The sequence below is a fragment of the Chinchilla lanigera genome, unplaced genomic scaffold (assembly GCF_000276665.1).
Source record: "Chinchilla lanigera isolate Chin_1 unplaced genomic scaffold, ChiLan1.0 scaffold00188, whole genome shotgun sequence".
NCBI classification, from domain to species: Eukaryota; Metazoa; Chordata; class Mammalia; order Rodentia; family Chinchillidae; genus Chinchilla; species Chinchilla lanigera.
The window spans coordinates 731,383-755,170 of record NW_004955589.1 but is presented as its reverse complement, the minus strand read 5'-3'; the positions used below and the strand labels follow the sequence as shown (position 1 = coordinate 755,170).

At 38.4% G+C, this 23,788-nt stretch overlaps 1 protein-coding gene and 1 pseudogene across 3 annotated transcripts in view; both read left to right on the top strand.

The window, feature by feature from the left end:
• Positions 1-23,788, top strand: part of Snx27 (sorting nexin family member 27) — a 79,476-nt gene that overhangs the window by 44,197 nt on the left and 11,491 nt on the right. For all 3 annotated transcript variants that reach the window (XM_005414566.2, XM_005414568.2, XM_005414567.2), the window contains exons 5-8: positions 1,401-1,505; positions 5,533-5,611; positions 7,144-7,307; positions 22,500-22,589. In XM_005414566.2, coding sequence (XP_005414623.1) covers positions 1,401-1,505; positions 5,533-5,611; positions 7,144-7,307; positions 22,500-22,589 — 438 coding nt within the window. The remainder of the gene's footprint in view (positions 1-1,400; positions 1,506-5,532; positions 5,612-7,143; positions 7,308-22,499; positions 22,590-23,788) is intronic.
• On the top strand, positions 10,352-12,508 carry LOC102019003 (annotated as a pseudogene).

Genomic DNA, 23,788 nt, shown 5'->3' with positions numbered 1-23,788 from the left:
CAGAATGACTGCTCAATGCTTATACTCAAATAACTTTTATTTTACTTAGGAATGTTTCCAAGGACAAGAGTAGTGATGCTAGCAATTCAGATACATCCAAGAGGAAGCTCCTTTAGTAGGAGTGCTTCCTTTTAAGTTCACAAGGTAAAATTCATCAGCAATAAGATTGCAGGCGTGGTGGCACACATCTGTAATCCCAGCAAAAGTCTGAGCCCAGCCTAGGTGACTTAACAAGACCCTCTCAAAATACCAAAGGGGGGAAAAAAATTATACGTGAGGTTGACGTTGGTAAAATCTATGGTAAGAATGGATCACCTGTATGTGAGAAGGAAAAACAAATTCTTGCTAGTTTTGCTATCATACCTCAGACCACAAAAGTTATAGCCACTCTGAGTGATAAGTGGTTAGTGAAGGTGGAAAGAGTATTAAATGACAGGGCTCAGTACCATCCCTGGTTTCTGGCATCCACTGAGTCTTTGAACATATTCCCAGTGGTTAAAGAGGGACCACAGTGAGGGTGGTTTTAGGCAATGAGTAATAATTTTTCAGAGTGTTAAATGAAAATGGACTTGCCAGGGATGTAGCTCAGCGGCATAAGTGCCTGCCTGGCAAGAGCAAGGTCCTGAGTTGGATTCCCAGTACCAAAAATAAATAAATAAATAAATAAATGAAAATGGACTTATCCCTACATGGCTATTTCTCTGTAATAAAAGTCACAAGGCCAAAAATCTGTTAGAGAAATGTGTTAAATAAGAGTTTTCTTTTTGCTTTGTTCTCATGGTACTGAGGATTGAACGCAGGCCTTATATAACCTCCACAAGTGCCCTGACACTGAATCACACCTCTAGCCCTAAGTATTTCTTTAAAACAAGTAAAACTTGTTTACTCTGCTAGAAAATTGACTGTCATACTAATTCATATCCCAGAGTCTCACTGATTTTCCTTTCAAAGATGTCCTGATTATTCCAGGGTTTAGAAAGGAACTTTGGATACCCTTGAGTTACATACCTTAACTACTGAAACCAGAGAATATTTGTTGGGGTTACTCCTTTCAGTTTTTTCTCACTTGTGAGTTCTGAATGGGGTGATGGCCGGAAACCCACGACCTCATCTGTGTGTGACCTAGACTGCTTCACACAGCGTCTGTATTGAAATGTGAACATATTGGCTTCCAATATGTTTCTTTTTCCTCTGTACATCTGAAAGGTTAACTTCTGCCGCACCCTGTAGTTAGCTTTATGACTTGTAAATATATTAACTTTTAAAGTGTCATTCCCCCCCACTTTTTATTGGAACTAGCTTCCTCTCTATATGTGTTTGGATTACTGTTTAGCTAGCATGTTTGGAGGAGAGTGGGAATGTACTGGGTCATAAATTCTTTCTCTGTGTCTTTTCCCCAGAACTATAATGGTGTATCTGATGTAGAGCTGAGGGTAGCGTTACCGGATGGAACAACAGTTACGGTCAGAGTGAAAAAGAACAGTACTACAGACCAAGTATATCAGGTAAATTAAACTTGAACAAGTTAAATTCAACTCGTATGGTATGAAGTGAAGAAAGATGGAATGAGCTAATATATTTATTAAATTGTTATTATTAATATCAAAGTACTTTGTCCTCTTGAAAGATATAATATCTGAGGGTGTAGTGGTTATAATTAACCCTGCCTTTTTAGTATAAAAAATGTTACTAACATATGTGAAATTAGAATAGTAAAGTGAATCTCCATATACTGTGTGTGTGTATGTGTGTGTGTGTGTGTTAGGCCTTAATATGTTAGGCAAGGGCTCTATGTATCATGGAGCTACATCCTCAACACTCATCAATCACATTTAATAATTACCAAGATTTTGCCACATTTGTGCCATGTATCCTTTTTTTAAGCCTTTTAAACGAAACCCAGCTTATGAAGACCTATCTGTACTTTAGAATGTATCTAAAAGGTATCTGTGTTCTTCTTACATAACCATAATGCCATAAAAAAAAGCAAACCTAAAAAAAGCACTATTTTCTTGGTATTAACAATTACCCATAGTCAAATTTTTCCAATTGTTTAAAAGTAATTTTTTATGTCCGATTTAAAATCCATATCTAAACAAGATTTATACCACATTGTGTTTTTATGTTTGTTTTAATATAGAGTAGTCCCCCTTCCCAACTTTTCCCCCTTTGGTGCCATTGTTTTGTTACTAAATTTGGGGCAGTGTCCTGTGGAATGAATTTATTTGTTCTCTTGTAGTGTCATTTAATATGTTCTTCTGTCTTTTTCTCTCTATATATATACATTTTTGTTCTGTTTTGTTAGTTTTTGTTTTTTATCTTTTTGAGACAGGGTCTCACTATGCAGTTCAGGCTAGTCTTAAGCTTACTTTATAGCCCAGGCTGACCTTGAACTCACAAGGATCCTCCTGCCTCAGCTTCCTGAGTGCTAGGATTACAAGGTGTGCACCACCATACCTGGCTTTGTTTTTGTTTTTTTTTTTTTTGAGACAGGGTCTTGCTATATAGTCCAGGCTGGCCTTGAACTCACTGTGTAACCCATGCTGCCCTCCAACTTGTGGCTGTTCTGCCTTAGCCTCCCAAGTGCTGGGATTACAGGCATGCATCACCATCCCCACTCCTTATATTTTCCATGAATGGAAATTTGTTCTAGAGGCTTGATTAGATTCAGAGACTTCCTTTTTGATATAAGTACTTCATAATAGGTACTGTATACATAATATTCCTTCTCTAAAGGCAGGATGCAATATCTGGTTACTGCATGTTTAGTGGCAGTGAGATTAATCAGTAGGTGTGACCTCTCTGGAGTAAAGTCATCCCTGCCATCTTTTATCAAATGAGTATATCCATTGATGATTGTTATCTTAAGTAATTTCATAAAAATTGCAAAGTGCTGGTTTTCTAATAGCATTTTCTGTAAATAACTTTTTCTTATAAACTAAGGTTAATTAGTTATCCTGAAATGCATTTTTTAAAAAAAATTATAACTTTCATTCTTTCCTTTTATTACCAATTCTCAGAGTAAAGAGTACCTTTTACTTGATTCCAATGATGTCCAGTGTTGTATTTTACTTTGTAGTATCATATTTTTAAATTAAGTGATTTTTATTAACTTTATAAAAATATGGTTTAATCAATAGCATATATTATTGTTTTGATGTTTAAACTCTTATCGCTTGACAGTAGAAGCCCCATCATATCTGTTCTTTTGTATACTTTTGATGCAATCCATTAGTTTATGATAGCATCCTAGTCTTTTGCTATGACGAGATATCTCGGACTCACCTTTATACATTTCCTACCATAGATCTAGAATAAGACATTTCCTCAAGGAATTCTGATTCCTCTTAGTAAGAGATGGTATTTAATACATTTCCACTGGTTTGAACCTTCAGTGGTACATACATGACTGTCCCACTAGGCAGTTTGTACCACTCATGGTACTAAAGGCTTTAATCACTTTTATCAGTCTTTTTACTAATAAAATTAATAAAAAGTCACCTGATGAGACAGTCATGCACGTACCACCAATGGTTCAAACTTCCTGGCAGTGAAACATACAAATTACAGCCCTGTTAATTTGGATGTGTTAAAATCATGTGGGCACTGTGGCATAGCATTGTTTGTAGGTAGGCCTTTTCATTTACCTTCAGTCCTAACTTGATCAAGATTTTCAGGGATGCAAGAAGGTTTCTGAGTATCAATTCTTATATCTCCTTTGTTTTTTTGTAGCAAACAAAAAAATCTATCCCTCATACTTTGCCAGATACTGTGGCAAAGGATATTGTAAGATACAAGGCAATTTTGAAATTATACAATGAGAGCTGGGCAGAGTGGTGCATACCTATAATCCCAGCCCTTGGGAGGCTGACTCAGGAGGATTACTGTGAGTTTGAAGCAGACCTGGGCCACATAAATGAGTTCAAGGCCAGCTTGCACTACACAGTGAGACTCTGCCTCAAAAAACAACAGTAAAAAGAAATTGTACAGTGAGATTGTAACTACAAGAAAAGTAATTGTTTTTACAGCTTGCTGATGTTTTTTGTTTTCTTCTGTTTTTTCAGTATTTCTTTAGCAAGGTGTAGGGTTTTTCTTTTTTTAATACTTTCCCTCAATCCTGTTACTGAGACTTCTAGCTATAGGCCATTTTGTAAACCTCTTTAATTTTTTTTCATTTTCTAAACCTTGATAGCATTTCAGCTTCTATACAGTACAATATAGAATGATAATTTAGAACGCTTAAAATTTCCAGCTCCTTCAGCAATGTGATGATATGTGAGCAAATGTGGGAAGGATATAATCATACTTGCTTCATGAAGTACTAATATGCAGAAGTTTTATCTTGTTCAATTAATATTAGGATTGATCTTGATTTTGTTACTGCTTTGTGTTTTGTTACTGTGTAATTCAATTCTCATATATCTGCAAATGGACTCTTTTTTTTTAAAATTTATGTTAGTACCTTAGTTCTTACAGAGAAGAACTGATCCTTGTTTAATATGTATCTTGTCACAACATTTTGATATTTTCATATGAATATTGATGGTAATTTTTAGGAAATGAAGGTGCCTAATGTCCCTGGCTTGGAACATAGATCATCTGAAAAACAGAATGTCTGTGTGCTCCTGTAATCGCAGCTACTGGAGGGGCTGAGGCTGGATGGTCACAGATTTTAGCCCAGCCTGGGCCATTTATTAGGACCCAGCCCCTAAACAAAAAGTATAAAAAGGGGTAGGGATATATCTCAGTGGTAAAGCACTCCTGGGTTCAATTCCCTATACCTTTAGAAAGAGGAAGCCTGAATAAAGTTAGCAAGCAGTATTTTAAGCTGAATAATCTAACTGGCATTGAGATTCATGCCAATAGCCTCAGTTACTTAGAAGGTGATTATAGGAGGATTGCTTGAGGTCAGGAGTAGCCTGGGCAACATAGGGAGTTCCTATCACTTAAAAAAAATGAAATATATACATATTCTCTATTGATGTCTTTTTTTTGATATTCTATATAAATGTAGACTATGTGAAAATGAACATTTAAAAATTTGTTTTCTTTTTTAAGATTTGTCCTATTGTTATCAAGTACTTTTCTTTTAAGTGGTGTTAAAAGAAAGAGCTTTGTGAAGACATTTCAAAGAGGAAAGCTGATATTAAAGAGAAACTGTTACCAGCATGTATTAGCAGGGAGAAACTCATAGAGATGAGCTGTGTGGGTCAAATGCAAGTGTCTTTTTCCTTTGCTTTCATGCATCTGTATGCATATGTGCATGTACACTGAAGAAAGATAATCATGGGGCGGGGAGTGTAGCTCAGTAGTAGAACACTTGCCTAGCATGTGCAGCGCCCTGGGTTTTGAGCCCTAGCACCAGATAATGAATGAAAGAATGAATGAGATGGCAATGAGCCCTGATAGTTTTTATGAAACTAAGATGGCAAACCTTTCCCTTCTCCCTCTCCCTCATACATATACCTGTGTTTCCCAACAGCATTGTCTGAGTTAGTTTTCCTAAACCATTCTATCCTGTTTGAACTTTAGGCTATTGCAGCAAAGGTTGGCATGGACAGTACAACAGTGAATTACTTTGCCTTATTTGAAGTGATCAATCATTCCTTCGGTAAGTGCTAATGGCTAATATTGAGTTTGGAGAGTATTTTAATCTACTCTTGTTGGACAAAAACTTTTCCTGGAGAAGAGTTTGAAGACAGGGGACGATCCCACTTAGCAAATCCTGCTAAGCCTGGTCATAAGGATGCCTGATCATTGTTGATCCTTTTTCCTCTTTTGTCAGCACCTACTGGTACATCCAGCACTGAATCAGATATTTTCATGTGATACTTTTAAATCAGATGTTCAGAATTTATATATTCCAGTGAAACAGCTTTAAAAGGAGATGTTTTATTTAGACACATAGTTTCAGATTCCTTCATGCTTTTTGTAAAGATTTTTAAGACTAGTTTTTTGTTTTTAGAAGTTAGAAAAAGATACTTTGTATTGGTGATACTTTGTATTTGTTTTAATGCATATATTTAAGGTTCTGTATGAAAATTTCCTCTTCCTAGAAAATTTTATTGCATGGCGACAGGAAATCTCTCTTGTATAAAAACTGGGGGTGGTAGCCTCATTGGTTGCACTGCAACCACAAAGGGAGGCAGTCTGAGGGCTTTCTCTGTTGACATGGATTTTCTGTAGTACATGGATATTCTTCTGTACGTCATGTGTACATAAGCCTAAGATCAGAAATGGCATAGATAATATTGATTGATCAGACCTTCTTCATCCCAGCAGGAGAGTTTGGCAGATTTTAGTTGTCTTGCCGTCCCAGGTTTAGAGAAAGAAACTTTGATTCCCCTGAAGCAGCCATATTCCTGTTATATTTTTCTTCCCAACTCTCAACAGCCTAACTAATCAGATATAAATTATGTTAGAAAGGATTGCTAGGGTGCCAGGATACTTGGATTCTAATCTTACGTTCTTCTAAGCTTTAGTTTCACTTTCTATAAAATGAGTACTATGAAATATGTTTTTTGCAGTGTTATAAAGCCAAGTATATTTAATAAAAAAGTAAAGCCAAGTATGTGTTAAGAGAGGAAAACTTGGGAGAGAAAAGAGAAAATAAAAGTGGTGGTGATTTATCCTGTTGTGTACTGTTAGGAAGAAGTATCCTTACTCTGAAGACACTTTTCACTTTGATGAGTGCCTGAAGGCTTGGGGATGACGAGTAGGAAGAGCTTTTCAGCTCTTAACCATAAAAGCAGTTTATTGAGAATGCCCATAGCTAGGTAAGAACAGAGACTTGTGCTGAAGAGTGGATATCAGCTGTAATTTATCAGATAATGGATCGGGTATTTCAAACTGAATTTGGAGTTAGCGTCATCTGCAGTCATCATGTTAACTGAAGGACCTGCCTTTCAAGTGGTAGATTTCAGTCGGTTGGAGGCCAGACTGGCTGTAGTCATAGTGAGAAGGGATAGACTCGGCTAAACCTGGGTATTTTGTGCTCCTTAGGCAAGAGCCCCTTGATGAATTTGACCTGTGCTCTATTTAATGATGATCTACCATATTTGATCTGCCTTCAATAGTTTATATTAGGGAAATTCTTTGTATTTTTTTTTCACTACAGCTTTCTTTATTTTGTCTTTTCTGTAGTACGTAAGCTGGCACCTAATGAATTTCCTCATAAACTCTATGTCCAGAATTATACATCAGCTGTGCCAGGCACCTGCCTGACCATTCGAAAGTGGCTTTTTACAACAGAAGAAGAAATCCTCTTAAATGACAATGACCTTGCTGTTACCTACTTCTTTCATCAGGTAGGTGAATTGATCTTCCTAAAAGGCTGGTTTCTTTTTCTGTTTGTATGTAGAGTAGTTGGTAATTTCCCAATTCATGGTGAATCCTTGGATAAGCCACTTTGCTTCTGGTTCTGAGTTAAATTTATCCCATTTCACAAAAGATAAATATGTTAGAAGTGAAGATGTCTTGAAATTCAAAGAATAGTTATTCTGATTTTTTTAAACGAGAAAAAATGAACATTATGACTGAATACCGGTTTGAAAATTTTTCATCAATATTATATATACGGTGTGTCTGGGGAAAACAAATTGTCTGTTTTCCTCCTGCTCTGTTACATAATCAACATAGAAGACTTCTGTGACCTCTAAAGATGTGGGAATTTCTCCTAATTGGCAAGCAAACAATTCTGCAGTGGACACCACCTAGCCATTATCAGATTTAATTCAACTCTGATACTATCAGTGGCAGCATCAGGCTCCACAATCGCTCAGGCCCCAAGACTACCACCACTTTATATCTGGTTACAATGCCAGGCCTCTAAAATTTTTGACCAACTGACCACAGGTTTTATTAATTTGCTAGAGCAACTCATAGAACTTAGGGAAACACTTTATTTAAATTTAATGGTTTGTTTTGAAGGATATTTTAAAGGATACAAATAAAAAATGCAGAGATGAATAGAGTCAGGCCTGAAGAGCAGGAGTGTCCACACCCAGGGTTAGGGTGCACCATTCTCCTGGCACATGGAGAGTTCTTGTTTGCCTTCTGTGAGCTCCACATGTTCTACAGTACAGAAACTCCAGGACCTTATCCTTGTGGGGTTTTTATGGAGACTGTTGCAGGGACATGATTCGAAGTGTAGACAACCATGTTGACTGTCAGACAATAAGGGTTTGGTCTAATGCTAACTAACACAGTGAGGGTAGCCAGCAAGATCTGTCTGTTAAAGTTCTTCTTGGCCTTTCTGTGCAACACTCCTTCATGAGCATGGGGAAGGACTGTTCTGAAATGTGGGTCTTATTAGAGGATGTCTTTATGGTTGTTCTAATACAGAAAGACAGGGGAAGATTAGTCTATTTTTAGTTTCTGCAACTTGCTTGTGGAAGAGAAATTGTTGTTTCTGTGGCCTGCCTTGTGTTTGTTCATGTAAGGGGCTTTCCTCTTAACACTTATCTGCTCGAGTTGAATATTGGGAAGCAGGGTAGCAGATCAGAAGTTCAGCTTGTGAGTATATCTTGTTGATTGTAAACTTCACTGCAGAGAAACTACAGCTTCACTCTTTAGCTGGCATTGAAGAGCATGTGGCTACAGGAAATAATGGAGAGAATCAGGTAATTTGTTTTTCAAATAGGCTTTCAGTCCTCTTTTTATCAGCCATAGCCACTACCTCTCCTAGATAATTCCTGAGTCCTTGGGGAATTTGTTGGAGAGATTCTCCACTTTCTCTATTACCAGGGTAGAAATTCATTTTTTTTCAGGTTTTCTACATTACTACTCCTATACATTATGTGCTCTAGATTACAATATTTTTATCTGATCCCCCCACTCTTGTGATCTTTTGGGATTATTCCTTTAAAAAAAATTCCTTGGGTTCAGCATGTAGTTCAGTGCTAGAGTAACTGCTTTCCTAACTTGCCTGTGGCCTTGGGTGTGATTTCCAGCAATGCATGCACACAAACATGCACTTACTCATCTTAATGAAATTTTAGGATGAAATAAGAGATACTTGTTTTGCATTTGCCATCCCTACCTGGAAGTCTTCTTTTGTGAAATATTCCTACAAGTATTTACACTTAATGTTTGACATTAGGTATTTGTATGGGTGTGTAATTTTTACAGTTATCCTAATGTAGATACAGATTTTCCTTTTTCACATATCTGCATTGCTCTTTTATATATCATTCATGACTGAATTAATGTACTATCTGTTAATTATTCCCTCATTACTTCAAGGCTATTTTTGAATATGTGATTATAAATAATGGTATAAACATTTTAAGCATCACTTTGTGTGTGTTTTATTTATTTATTTATTTATTTATTGCAGTGCTAGGGATTGAATTCAAAGTCCTCACAATATGTTAGGCAAACAGTCTACTGCCGAGCTACCTCCCTCTGCTGTTTTCCTTTTAAGAAGCTACTGTTGCTCATTTATTCATTCAGTGCAGTACTAGAAATTGAACCCAAGAAGGACTTCACACTTGCTAGGAAAGCACTCTACCACTGAGTTATATCTCCAGTCCTTCTGTTTTTTATTTTGAGACAGGATCACACTGTGTAGCTAAGTTTGGACTTGAATTTGCAATCCTACTGCCTCAGCCTTCTGACTGTTAAGATTATAGATTTAAAAATCTTGGTCATTTTTGCAGATATTTATTTATTTATTTACTTTTTTTTTTTTTTTTTTTTGTCTTTTTGAAATAGGGTCTCCCTATGCAGTTCAGGCTGGCCTTGAGCTCACTTTGTAGCCCAGGCTGGTCTCGAACTTGCAACGATCCTCCTACCTCAGCCTCCCGAGTGCTGGGAATACAGGCTTGTGCCACTATGCCCAGCTTTTGCAGATATTTAATCTATTCCATTAATTTCCCTTTTATATCTTACTATTACTTATTTTATTTTATTTCTTTGAGACAGGGTCTCATTATGTATTGCGGACTGACCTTAAACTTCTTTATGTAATTTTTGTAATTTCTGTTACTTAACTAATGAGTACATTTTCATTCCTCACTATTCAATATAAATATACTGCTTTTTTTGTAGTGCTAGGGACTAGATGCTATTCTTTTAAAATTCCTAATATTTTATTGTTTTTATTTTTGTTTTGTTTTGTTTTCTTCAGTTTTTAAAAGTTCAGTTTAGGGCTGGGGATATGGCTCAGTGACACAGCGCCTGCCTGGCAAGTACAAGGTCCTGAGTTCAATTCCTGGTACCAAAAAACAAAAAAACCTAAAATCCCAAAAGTTAAGTTTAATTTTTTTCTTTCCCAAGACAGGTTCTCACTATATTGCCCAGACCAGTCTCTAGTATTTTGTTTTTATATTTAATGCTTTGGAGGCCCAGTTGCAAGGAGGCAGGCAGGAGGCTGGGGTAGGGCGCAGGGCCCGGCCTTCCCTCCCTAGTCCTGTGAGCCCCCTGCTGCCCCAGCTGGTGCCCAGGGTGGGCCCCGCAGAAAGGCAGAGACAAGAAGCACGGGGTCCACAGAGGCCTGGATGGCTTGGCCAGATGATGTGGGCCCCTGTGCTTTTCCAGAGGAAAGGGACCCCCAGAGCAGCTGTGACCCCAGGCTGCCCCCGTGAGCTGTTGTGATGTCAGTCGTATGTACATCGGGCTGCCCTGAGTGAGTCTAGCTCCCTTAAATGCTCCTAGAATGTAGGGACTTAAGGAATTAGGCTTTTGCCACAGGGAGGGGCAAGGCCCTGCCTGTGCTTGTGAACTCAGTGCAAAGAAAAGACAGAGTGATGCTGTCAGAGCAAACCCAAAAGTCATCCCCGTTCCACTTGCAAGTCACAGTGCTCTAAGCCAGAGATCTGAAGCCAAAGGGCAAAGGCGGCACCAATGATACATACGCTATAATTTAGTTGGGCAAGGGAAAGTATCCCACCTCTATAGGTGAGAAAACCCTTGAGCCAATCTGGAAGGACGAGCTGCCTGGATTGCTAATGCAGGGGAATCCAGGGAAATACATTCTTTTCCTTATAGTTACACACAGATTGCTGGTAGGTCTGGATAAAATTTTAGGGCAGGTGGCAATCAATCTTGATGACACCTTTGAGGACAAATGAAGGAAAACAGCATAGTTCAGATTACAGTCTAAACAAGGAAAAAGAGTCAAAAACGGGTGCAATAAAGGTCAATATTCAGTTTATGAGGAACAGTATGACAGCAAGTATGTTTGACTTACCAGTAAAGGACAAAACAAGATCTGCAAAATTAAAAGATAAGATGAAAGGTAGAAAAAATGATTGGACATTTTCTGATACATCTTCTGCAATTATTCCAATTACTCACATGCTTGATACCAACACTGAATTTTCAAGTGGTGAAATACAGTTGAAATTCAAAGCAACAAAGCCTTTTCTTTTGGGTCCTCAGAGACTTTTCTGAACATTTATTGTCTGATTTAACTTGGTCCCACGAATCTTTGAGAAACTGAAGTCTGTTGCTATCAGTCAAACACATCTTCTTGGATGCCAGTTAGATTTTTTGGAGCAGTTCCAGAAAGTAAAAGTCTCAAGTCTCCACACAGAAGAACTTTAAGTTTTGATATTTCTAAAATGAACCAACCTGACAGCATTGTGGATGAAGGTAAATTGTCTTTTAGAAGACAAAATGACCTTTTACAAACGTGACTGCTTCATTACCCCCAAAATTTGCAACACTACCAAGAAAGAAAAATCCATCTGAAGCAAGCAGTGAATCATGGGACAGTAGTATGAATCTGTTTTCAAAATTAATTGAAGTAAGAAAATAAAAAAGAGAAGGGAGAAAGCCTGTTTGAGTGGGGAAAAAAAGCAGAAGGTCTGATAAACTGAACAGTGGGGTTCTAATAGTCCTTGTGACTTGAAATCGCCTAATGCTTTTAGTGAAAATCAGCAGCACTGTTTTGACTGAGTCAACAGGACTGTTTTGATTGAGTCAACAAAATTCAGAGCTTCAAATAGAATGCCATCTTCAAGGTAAGCTTAATATGGGGGAATTGGTGCTATTTGGGAAAATGTTGTACTTTAAAATAACACATACTCCTTTTAAATACATGGATATTTTAAATTTGTTTCATTTTACTTGAAAAAATTCTTACTTTTAAAATTACAGAGTCAAGCAGTGTTACAGATATCTTTTGAATTGAAATTTTTATCTTGGATAAGTAGAAGATTCTTATTTCTTAGAAAAAAATTTAATGCTTTAATGTAGCTGAATTTATTGTGGTATACAGTACAAATGGTTGGTCTAAATTAAGTTGTCTTGGTATTGCTATCCAGATTGCACAGCAGCATGTATTAAAGGATAGATCTTTACTTTACTATGTTTAATTTCTTTTTTATTAAATTTAGTGTTGTGAGCAGATATATACATATACAGGGACATATGTAGTCTGTTTTAGATCTCCTATTGATCTGTGCTTCCTTTTTTGACTCTGTACCCTCCCCTTTTCTTTGAATGTTACTGTGGCCTGGCAAGCGTGAGGTCGTGAGTTCGATTCCTGGTACCGGAAAAAAAAAAAAAAAAGATGTTATTTTTGCTGGGCATGGTGGCACATACCTGTAATCCCAGCACTTGGGCGGCTGAGGCAAAAGGATTGCGGCAAATTCAAGGCCAGGGCTACATAGCGAGCTCAAGGCCAACCTGAACTACATAGGGAGACCCTGCCTCAAAAAAAAGTAAAAACAAAAAAGAAAAACAAAAACAGATCTTATTGTCTTCCTAATACAACAAAAAGTGAGATTTAAAACTGGATCACTAGGCCGGGTGTAGTGGTGCATGCCTGTAATCCCAGCACTCCGAAGGCTGAGGCAGGAGGATCGTTGTGAGTTCGAGACCAGCCTCAGCTACATAAGTGAGCTCAAGGCCAGCCTGAACTGCATAGCGAGACCCTGTCTCAAAAAGACCAAAAAAAACCACTGGATCACTAGGCCTTTGTTCTTTGTATTTTTTTCTTCAATGAGATTTTATTGGTCCATTTTACATATATATAATCTCTTAATAGCCAGGATTCATTTAAATACACAGTTGGGCTCAACACACACAAACCACACCACCCTTCTGTGCAGTTTTAATGTTTCTCTTGAAAATGAGCTCATTCTGCCCGTCATAACCACTCTGTATCTTGAATAATGGCACTTTCTCTGGGAATAGCGAATCCTTTTCATATACTGGGTACCTTTGTGTCACACTTACAAAATGTCTGGCAGTTTGGGCAGTGTTCACCATGTTTGTAGGGGCACTGTTGCCTGTAAAGCTACATTTTTTATTGTTTATAATACATTTTAATATCTGGTAAGACTAAGTCTTATGTATTAATCAGCTTTGGATTAATTTATGAAGAGCAATCAATTTATAAAGAGAAGAGATTTATTTTGTTTTATACTTTTGGAGCTTCTTTTCTAGTCCCCAAATCAGACTTTTCTAGTCCCCATTGCTTTGTGTCTCTGGCAAAGGCAGCACATCACAATCGCAGCGCATGCTCTAGCAAATTGCTTATATCATGAGCCACAAAGCAGAGAGAGACAAAGACGGACAGAAGGAATGAATGAATGACAGACTAAGATCCCAGAAAACCATGTGAGAGCAAGCCCCCAATGATGTATAAACTTCCCAAAGGCCCCACCTCACAAAGACTCCACCTCCTCCTTATAGTGCCACCCTGGGGACCAAGCCTTTGACACATGGTCTTTGGAGGACATTCTACATCCAAATAGTAGCACTTTCCTCCTTTAAAAGGCTCACTATTCTTGCCCATTTTGTTTGTCCAAATAATTTTTAACCCATCCAAGCCCATTACTAATACCCTATTACTATTCCAATGTAAATCTTAAGGGAATTACCATTGTTATTAAATGTAACATTCCTAAATACACAGGGTTTCTGTTTTGTCCAACTCCTCTCATTTTCTTGGATAAAGTTATATAGCTGCTGCTTCTACTTCTTCCTCCTCCTCCTTTTCCCTGTTCTTCTTCCTCTTCCCCCTTCCCCTCCCCTCCCCCTCCTTCTCCTCTTCCTCTTCCTCTTCACCCTCCTCCTCCTTCCCTCCCCCGGCCCTGAACTCAGAGTGATCCTTCCTGCCTTGCCTCCCGAGTACTGGGATTACAGGCATGCGCCACCATGCCCAGCTTACTTTTTTACTGTTATGAATGGGATATTTTTTCTTTCAGAGTGGAAATCATTAGTTTAAAGTCAGAATATTTGTTACAAATCCAAGTTCTGCACTGGGTAAATCCTTAGCATAGCTTTGATGAAATATGTTTGATGATCTGTAAATGAAGAAGAATAGTATTTCACAGTGGGTTTTTTTAAAACAAGTATTAAAATGTAAATGGGGCAGGTATGTGAAATTGCTTTTTGAATTATAAAACTATGAGACAAAAGTAAAATATTTAGATAAATAGAAAAGCTGTTGCTTTTGTAGCAGTACCTCATATATATTATCTTTTGAACTCTTCTATTGCCTCAAATGATTTTGAACCACTTTATTGAGATATAATTGTCCCACAGTAAACTACACATATTTAAAATATACAGCTTTGTAAGTTTTATTTAACTTTCTTAATCTTTTTGAGGACTGAAGCCAGGGCCTTGCCCATGGTAGGCAAGTCGTTGAGCTACATCTCTAGCTCTTCTTACCTATTTTTAGGTATACAATTTAGAAATATTTTTATTTATTTATTTGTTTTAAGCTTCTTTTTGAGACAGGGCCTCACTATATATTTCAGGCTGGCTTTGAACTCAACTACGTAGCCCGGGCTGGCCTCAATTGTAGTGGTCCTCAGCCTCCAAGAGAGTTGGGATTATAGGCATGCACCACCACGCCCAGCACAATCTAAAAATATTAAGTATATTCATGTAGTTGTGTAACAGATATCTATAACTTTTTAATCTTGCAAAACTGAAATTATATACCTGATACACAATTCCTCATTTCTCTTTCCCTGCCACCCTTGGCAACCATACTTCTATTAATTTGACTACTTTAGTATTTGATTACTCATATAAGTAGAATCTTAATGGGTTTTTTTTTTGTGACTGTATTATTTCACTAAGCACAGTCCTCAAGGTATGTATGTAACAGGATTTCCTTTTTTTTGAGACAGGGTCTTGCTATGTAGTCCAGGCTAGCCTTGAACTCCTGCCAATCCTCCTGCTTAACCCTCCTGAGTGCTAGGATTGTAGGCGTGAGCGATCATACCCATCTCCTTCCTTTTTAAGGCTGAATAATATTACATTCATGCATACTTCACACTTTGTTTCTCCTTCATTTGTGGATAGACATTTTGGTTGTTTCCACCTCTTAATAGTTGTGAATAATGCTGCTGGGAATACAGGTGTGCAGATAGTCCCTTTGAGATCCATTTTTCCCCCAGTATACCTAGAAGTAGTATTGCTGAATTATATAGTAATTCTGTTTTTTGGTGGATTGCTATTCCTATTAACAATGTTCAGGGTGCAAATATCTTTGTGTGTCTTGGAAAATAAACTTTTCACGTACTTAATTTTGGTTATTTTTGGGTCACATTTTGATGGTGGGTATATCTAATGTATTTTATCAGTTCTGAGGTACTATATATTAAGCCTAGTGTGGTGACACATGCCTGTAATCCCAGCACTTGGGAGGCTGAGGTAGGAGGATCGTTGCGAGTTCGAGACCAGCCTGGGCTACAAAGTGAGCTCAAGGCCAGGCTGAAGTGCATAGGAAGATCCTGTCTCAAAAAAAACCCAAAAAATAAATAAATAAATAAATTTTTTTTTAAAAAAGGCATAAACCTGTAAGGAAAGAGTACAGGAGAGGATACCACAAGAGATGACAACTATCAGCAATCTTTAGAAAATGAATTATTTGAATGAACCTAGAGTAGTTTTGGTATTTGATTATTATGGAAGAATTGGTGACATAATTGGTTATTGTTAAACGGTTGATGCAAATTGGATATTGTTTGTAAATAGAAAGATAAAAACATGAAGCAGTTAACCTTAGAGAAAAAAAAGAATTATATAAGAAGTCATAGGCACAGTATGTGGTTTAGCAGTGAATAATGTTTATATACTTATAATAAGATAGAATATTAATTTTTTTATTGAGAGTTTGGGGAAAGAGGAAGCAGGAATGTGCTGTATAAGAAAGCTAACACCTGAAGTTTATAGTACAGGAACTCAAGAATATCTAAAATTCATAGCTGAAATTATTAATGTAAGCATGACCTTTAGAATTATGGAAAGATGATCATAAAAACTGCTTAAAATGCTTCAAAGTAAGCTGGACGTGGTGGTGCATGCCTGTGATCTCAGCATTCTGGGAGACTAAGGCAGGAGGATGGCAAGTTATAGCCCAGCCTGTGTACTTTCAAAATTTAGTGAATCTCAACAATAACAATAAGGTGTTCAGATGTAGCTCAGTGTCAAGGTCCTGGTTAGTACCACTATTAAAAAAAAAGTTTGAAATAAAGCTCTGGGATGAAGAGATTGCCATTTCTATTAGGAGCCTCTTAGTAGCATTTTTTAATTTGACTATATGCATGTTTTACTTTAAACTTTTTAATTAAGAAAAAATCTAGTGTGTTGGTATTTATATTTTCCATTCAGGGCTAATAATGCAGTATAATTTTGATTAGAAATGAAAAAGAACATCTTACTGCTCCATGTGAAAAAAAGAGCTGAGAGGTGCTGGAGTATATGATCCCTCTCACTCACCTCTGCCCTGAGGAAATTTTCATCAAATATTTAGGTACTGTTATGAGACAGACACCATCCTAGGCGTTGGGTATTCGAACAAAACAGGAATACAGTGCTTTTATTTGGTCATCAGAAAAAGCATTGTAAAGCTAAATAATATATATACTTTTGGTACCGGGAATCAAACTCAGAACCTTGCGCTTGCCAGACAACTGAGCTGTACCCCCAGTCCTGCTAAATAATATTTTAAGTTATGGTCCTCCCTTGGTATCCTCAGGGTATTGGTTTCAGGACACAAACAAACACACGCATGCACCCACCCATGAATACCAAAATCTGAGTCCTATGGACTTACGTGTTTCTTCCTATGTACTTTAATCTGCAGATTATTGTAATACCTAATAAAAATATAAATGGTATTAAGTAATTATCATATATTGTTTAGAGAATAATGACCAAAAAAGGCCGTATATGTTCAATATAGGCACAATTTTGTTTTAAAAAATTATTTTCTATCTTCAACTGGTTGAACCTGCAGATGCTAAAGCCAGAGTTTGATTGCACATTGGAAGTTGGACAGACAGTATCTGTTTATTTGTCCATTCTACTTCTGCCCCAGTTTTTCAGTAATTGGCTTAAATTTGGCCTGGAGCAGGACAGCCTTTGTGTGATAAATGATAGAGTAATCAGGTTCTCCAGGCCATCACACAGCAGTTCTTACTGTGCATCCCTCTGTGCATGTAACCCTCTGCTCAGGAAAGCCCCCTTTGTAAGGCTAGGATTGGAGAGAGACTAGCATAACCTTTCCCATAGGCAATTCCTGGCAGGATGTTAATATCCTTGTGTAGTTCTCAGAACTTAACAGCTAAATGATACTGATAACAATACTATTAATAATAACTAGATATAATGTTTTAAATTCTTAATGTGTTACTCATTTTATTGTGATCTATGAGATGAATATTATTCCTTTTTTACAGACTAAGAGGGTTTAAGTGACTTTCCCAAGTACGGTATTAGTAAGTGACAAGCTAGAAGTAGAATTAGTCTTTTTGTTACTGGATGGGACCCAGAAAGCCCCCCTAGAGAAGGTGACAACCTCAATTCACTTTGAGTAGGTTCTTTTTTTTTTTTTTTTTTTTCTTTTTCTTGCGGCAGTGGGGATCGAACTCAGGACCTTGCGCTTGCTAGGCAAGCGCTTGTACCACTGAGCTATATCCCCAGTCCCTTGAGTAGGTTCTTGACTTATCAATGCAGAAAAGCATTTCAGAATGTATCAGTGAGAGGTATTGACAAATTTATTAGACAGAATCAAAAAATACAGGCTCAGAGAAGAGTGTGCAAGAACTCGAGGAGTGAGATACATTGCAGGTATTTGTGTGTCTTAGGGTATGCTTGGGCTGGATGATGTAGGATATTTATTCTTTGAATTATTTATCTTTTACCTAGTGTTTGTCAGGTTACCCATTAAAAACTGACTTTATCAAGTAGGTTAAAGTGTCAACCACTTGTGTTTGAAGTTTAGAGATTGGTACCCAATTAATAGTGGGTTTCTTTGAGGGTGGAAGTCTTGTGGATTTTTAGAATCAGAAGAACACAGGTCCAATCTGGCCTTCCATATCTTTAAGACTTGTGGGGATTTAGGAGTGAGAAGCCTGGAAGGAAAACAGCCTGAGGGGTGGAAAGGCATTGTAATCTTGGGTAACTTTGTGTTTCAAAGCCGTAGTTTTCTCAAAATTACAGTTTCCTTGTCTCCTTTCTACCTACTTTTGTTTCTTCTGTCTTACCTTGGTTTTAATCCTAAATTTACTTGGTTATCCACCCTTCCTCCCTTAATGACTATGGGAAATAATTTCTACGTAAATACCACAGCACCCTGGATCTCCTTTATTGCATTCTGTCCTTGGCTTAATTCATTTGGCAAAGCAGCAGTGACACATCAGACACAAATCAGTCTTTCATTTTAAAACATTTTTCAGAGTGTCTCACTATTTAAAAACACCTCTCTCTCCCTCCCTCCCTCCCTCCCTCTCTCTCTCTCTCTCTCTCTCTCTCTCCCCCCCTTTCTTTCTTGCACAGTTTATTTGAGTAAGTAAAAGTACTTCTTTATTTGAGTAAGTAAAAGTACTTCTTCTCTGCAGACCCGGCTTGGACCAATAGAGGAAAAAGCAAGATAAAAGTACACCTTGGAGGAAACAGGGTGGGTTATTGTGACCAAAGCTTCTATAGCCTCTTAGTTTTATTTTAGCTCCCTACGTCAGTATGTTACCTTAGGTTGAAATTCTATGCCTGCTTCTTAGGATCTTTTAATATCTGTTGTTAGCCTACCTATCTAGCACCTGTCTTATGTCCCTTCGCATATATCCTTTATTTAAATCAGGCAATCTGTTTGCTGAATTGTGTGTAGTGGTGGTGGTGGTGGTGGTGGTAGTGGTACTGGAGATTGCGCCGAGGATTTTCACACTGAGCTACATCTCCAGCCATTCATTCATTATGAGATAGGGTCTCACTGAGTCACAGAGTTACCTAGGCTAGGCTTAAACTTGTGATTCTCCTGCCTCAGCCTCCCAGAGTACTGGGATTACAAGCATACACCACCATGCCCAGCTTCTTGAATGTTTACAGTGCAAACCCATTCCTGTCTCCTGACTTCATCTTGTAGTTTTCCCTCATTTATCTTTTCAAGGCCCACCCAAGGCTTCTCTAATAACTATAATTAACAGTATGTGCTCTTGTCTTGACTGCATATATCACTTACTGTCTAGACCTTATATTTTACTATGTCATTGCTGCCTTTAATACAATATTATGCACTATCTTTCAGTGTTCTTTCAATTGTTTCTTATTTTGTTGTATATTTTCATTGTTTTTTTAAAATTTTGAGACAGGGTCTTGCTAAATTGCCCACATAGGACTCAAACTTGTGACCCTTCTGCCTTAGCCTCCTCAATGCTGGGATTATAGGTACACACCACCATCCCAGCTCCCTTACTGTTGTCACATGTATAAATTTAGCAGAGGTTAAGTCTCTTGAGAAAAAAAGCAACAGATTTTTCACATGCCTAAAGCAGTTCTTGAACATATGCTACTCTAAATATTAGTTACTCCCATTGGTATGTTATAATAGTTGATACATTGTACCATCTTGAGAAGTTTAGCTAAGGGACTCTGCAGGGAATCAGGGTCCTCACTTTGTAAACATCCCCATCCTGTTCAAGAGGAGGGCATGGAACCCGGGTGTGGTGGTGCATGCCTGTAATCCTAGTACTTGGGAGGCTGAGGCAGGAGGATTGTTGCGAGTTCCAGGCCAGCCTGGGCCAGAAAGTGAGCTCAAGGCCAGCCTGAATTGCATAGCAAGACCTTGTCTCAAAACAAAACAAAACAAAACAAAATACTAAGAGGAGTGCATGGAGATGGTATGAGTGCCACACCTGGGTGTGGGTGTGGGTAGCCTGCTTACAATATAAAGGAGGAAAAGAGTCTTGCTTTCTCCCTTTGGCTCTTATTACTTTTGCTGTCTTCTGCTGCCTTGAGCTGTTGTCCCTGTGCCATGCCTTGGAACCAGCTGATTATGGACTGAAACCTTTACAAACTGTGAGCTAAATAAACCTTTCCTTCCCTGATTTTGGGTCTTGGGCATTTTATCTCAGCAACAAGAGAAAAGTAACCAAGACAGAATTTGCTACCAGAGAAACTGGGTCAGTGCTGTGACTATATCTGACCATGTAGTGCAAGAGCCTTTGGGAATGGCTTATAGGAAGAATTTGGAAAGGTTCAGAGACATCACCTGAAGGAGTAGCACTGGATTACCTTGGGCTGTTCTGTATGAGAGATTCTGGTCAGAGCTCAGAAGACCAAAAGGCTGATAGAAATCCTGCCGGTAAAGACCTGCTCAGCAGGTTTTTATTGGGAACAAGGACTGCATTGGTTGGTGGAATGTAGATGATGTGTTATGGCTTGGCAGAAAGTTTGTCTGTATTTTGCTCATGTCCAGAGACTTTGCCTGAGACTGAGATTGAGATTAAGGGCTGCAGATTTAATTAATCTGGCAGAAGAAATTTTAAGGCAGTTGAATGTTGAGGCTGTGACGTGGCTACTGTTGGGGGCTTTTTAATAAGAACTATGTTGAGAATCAAGAGCAAAGAGCCCAGCAGGATGATTTAAAATGTTGTGAGTTGGGCTAGAAAGGAAGCTCCATTAAAACTGTGGACTACAACGATAGAGCTGAGGAGATCCCAATTGCTGAGAAGGAACAGGAGAATACAAAAGATGGCCTGAGGGCATCACAAGAAGCAGCAAGTCTCCATCCTTGCAGCCTCAAAACTGCCAAAGTAGAAGACTGTGTTGAGGAGAAAGCCACAGAGCACCATGTTCCAGAATGGCAGCAGCATAGAAAATTTGTGCCTCAGAATTGAATTCAGTGTGCTCAGTGATCCAGTCACTCGACCTCTACAGCCAAAAGAGAGGAAAGTCTGCCTACTGCTCCAGCTGGCAGCAGACCGTGGCATCATCCATGTGGTGCTGGCTTGAGGTGCATGCAGAATGCAAGAGTTGTGGGTTTAAAAAGGCTTCCACCTCAATTTCAGAAGGCTTGGGAGGCCAGACAGTGTGCCCTCTGAGGGGGCAGTGTGTGAAGCTGTGAATGGGAAGCTGAAGGTGCAGTGAAGACCCCAGAAGGTTGGAAAAGTCAAGAACATGGATCATTTAAGGAAAGCTGCAAGGGGAGAGCAAAGCATGCCTAAGAGAGAAGCCATGGGAACTGTAACCACCATAGGAGTGGAGTGCCATAGGAGTGGAGTCACGCAAGCCCTTTAAATTTGCCACAGATTGCTTCAGATGTTGGACATGGAACTACAGGATTTTATGTTTGCCCTCCTGGATTTTGGACTGCTTTGGTTCCAATCCTTTATATTCCCCTGTTTGTTACTTTTGGATTGAAAATGTTTATCTTGTTCCATTGAATGTTGGAAGTGTTTAACTAACTTTTCATTTGTACAGGGGCTTATAGCCAAGAGTTTGCCTTTCATTTTGGAGGAGACTTGGGACGTGGACTTTTCAGCAATACTGAGACTATTAGGACTTGGGCAACTCTTGCAGATGGACTGAATGCCTTCTACATAAAGGGATATGCATGAGTCTTTGGGGGGCCAGGGGCAGAATGTTATGGTTCTAATGTAATATAATGTTGATAGACTTAATACTGGTTGTTATATGTTCAAGTTGTGAGATGATAAGAATAGGCATGTCTTTGTATCTGGGAATCAGGTTTTTTTTTGTGTGTGGGAATCAGTTTAAAGAAATGTGTCTAGTTGACAAATTGACAAGGGGTGGATTGTAATGATTGATACATTGTGTCAACCTGAGAAGTTTAGAAGTTTAACTAAGACTCAGCAGAGAGGTAGGGTCCTCACTTTGTGAACATTCTCATCCTGTTCAAGAGGAGGGCATGGGATTGTGTGAGTGCTACACCTGTGGGGGTGGGTGGCCTGTTTACAATGTAAAGGAGCAAAAGAGGCTTTCCCTTTTGCTCTTGTCTTCTGCCTCCTTGAACCGTTGCCCTTGTGCCATGCCTTGGAGCTTGTGGACTAAAACCTTCACAAACGGTGAACTAAGTAAACCTTTCCTTCCATAATTTTGGGTCTTGGGCATTTTGTCTCAGCAACAAGAAAAAAGTAACTAAAACTGACGTCCATGTTGATACGATTATGATGATAGTCCAAGAAGATGCAAGTTTTTCTGAAAATATACCTACATCTCTATTTTTATCAAGAATGTGCTTGATAGTAACTTTTCCATCCCCTTCTGCCCTGCATTTATTTTGGTGATAGGCTGTTGACGATGTGAAGAAAGGTTACATCAAAGCAGAAGAAAAGTCTTACCAATTACAGAAGCTGTATGAACAAAGAAAAATGGTCATGGTAAGTTTCTGTCCCCATTAATATTTTTTATAAAATGCTCCTTTTTACCTCTTAAAACTGATGTTCCTATACTCTGGTTTCTCTTCAGATGATATAAATCTTTCACCTTAAAAACTCTTGTTCCTGGGCCGGGGATATAGCTGAGCGGCATAGCACCTGCCTGGCAAGTGCAAGGTCACGATTTCAATTCCTGGCACCAAAAAAAAAAAAAAAAAAAAATTGTTGTTCCTGTCATTTTTGAAATGTACTGGAATAGTGGATTAACTAATTTTTAAAAAGTAAGGACTTTGATGCGAAGAGCCTTTTTTTTTGGTCTTTTTGAGACAGGGTCTTGCTACGCAGTTCAGGCTGGCCTTGAGCTCACTTTGAAGCCCAGATTGGCCTCAAACTTACAGTGATCCCCTTGCCTCAGCCTCCTGAGTGCTGGGATTACAGGTGTGCACCACCATGCCCGGCGCAAAGAAAGTTTGATGCAAAGTCCATTGTATTCTTCATTTGATGCACACAAAGCTGGATTACTCTTCATAAGCATATAATTTATTACTAGTAATAACTAAACAGGCTGGGCGTGGTGGTGCACTCCTGTAATCCCAGCACTCAGGAGGCTGAGGCAGGAGGATCATTGAGAGTTCAAGACCAACCTGGGCTACAAAGTGAGCTCAAGGCCAGCCTGAACTGTGTAGCAAGACCCTGTCTCAAAAAGACAAAACAAACAAAAAAACTAAACAGTATAAGAACTGGTATTGTGTGTGTGTGTGTGTGTGTGTGTGTGTGTGTGTGTGTGTGTTTTGCTGGGGATAGAACCCAGAGCCTCATGCATACTAGCCAAGTATACTTCTCCTGGGCTACCTCTGCAACCCAATATGGTATTTAGATTTTTACCATTACAAATTATTTTAGATGTGAGTTAGCAGGAGCAAAATCATTTGTTTTTGCAACTTCCATTTCTATAGTTGCTTAGGCGTTTGTGCTCAGCAGCCCTTCGGTTTGTATGCCCCGGAGCTGTGGTACTCAGTTTGCCAGCCACAGGCCTCATGTTACTATTTAAGTCTAAATTTAAATTAAATAAAATTTAAAATTCAGCTCTTCAGTTGTACTACCCACGTTTCAAGTGCTCAGTAGCTATAGAACAGCTATAGGACATTTTCATCATCATAGAAAATTCGATTAGATAAAGCTGCCTAAGGTATTCTCTAAAA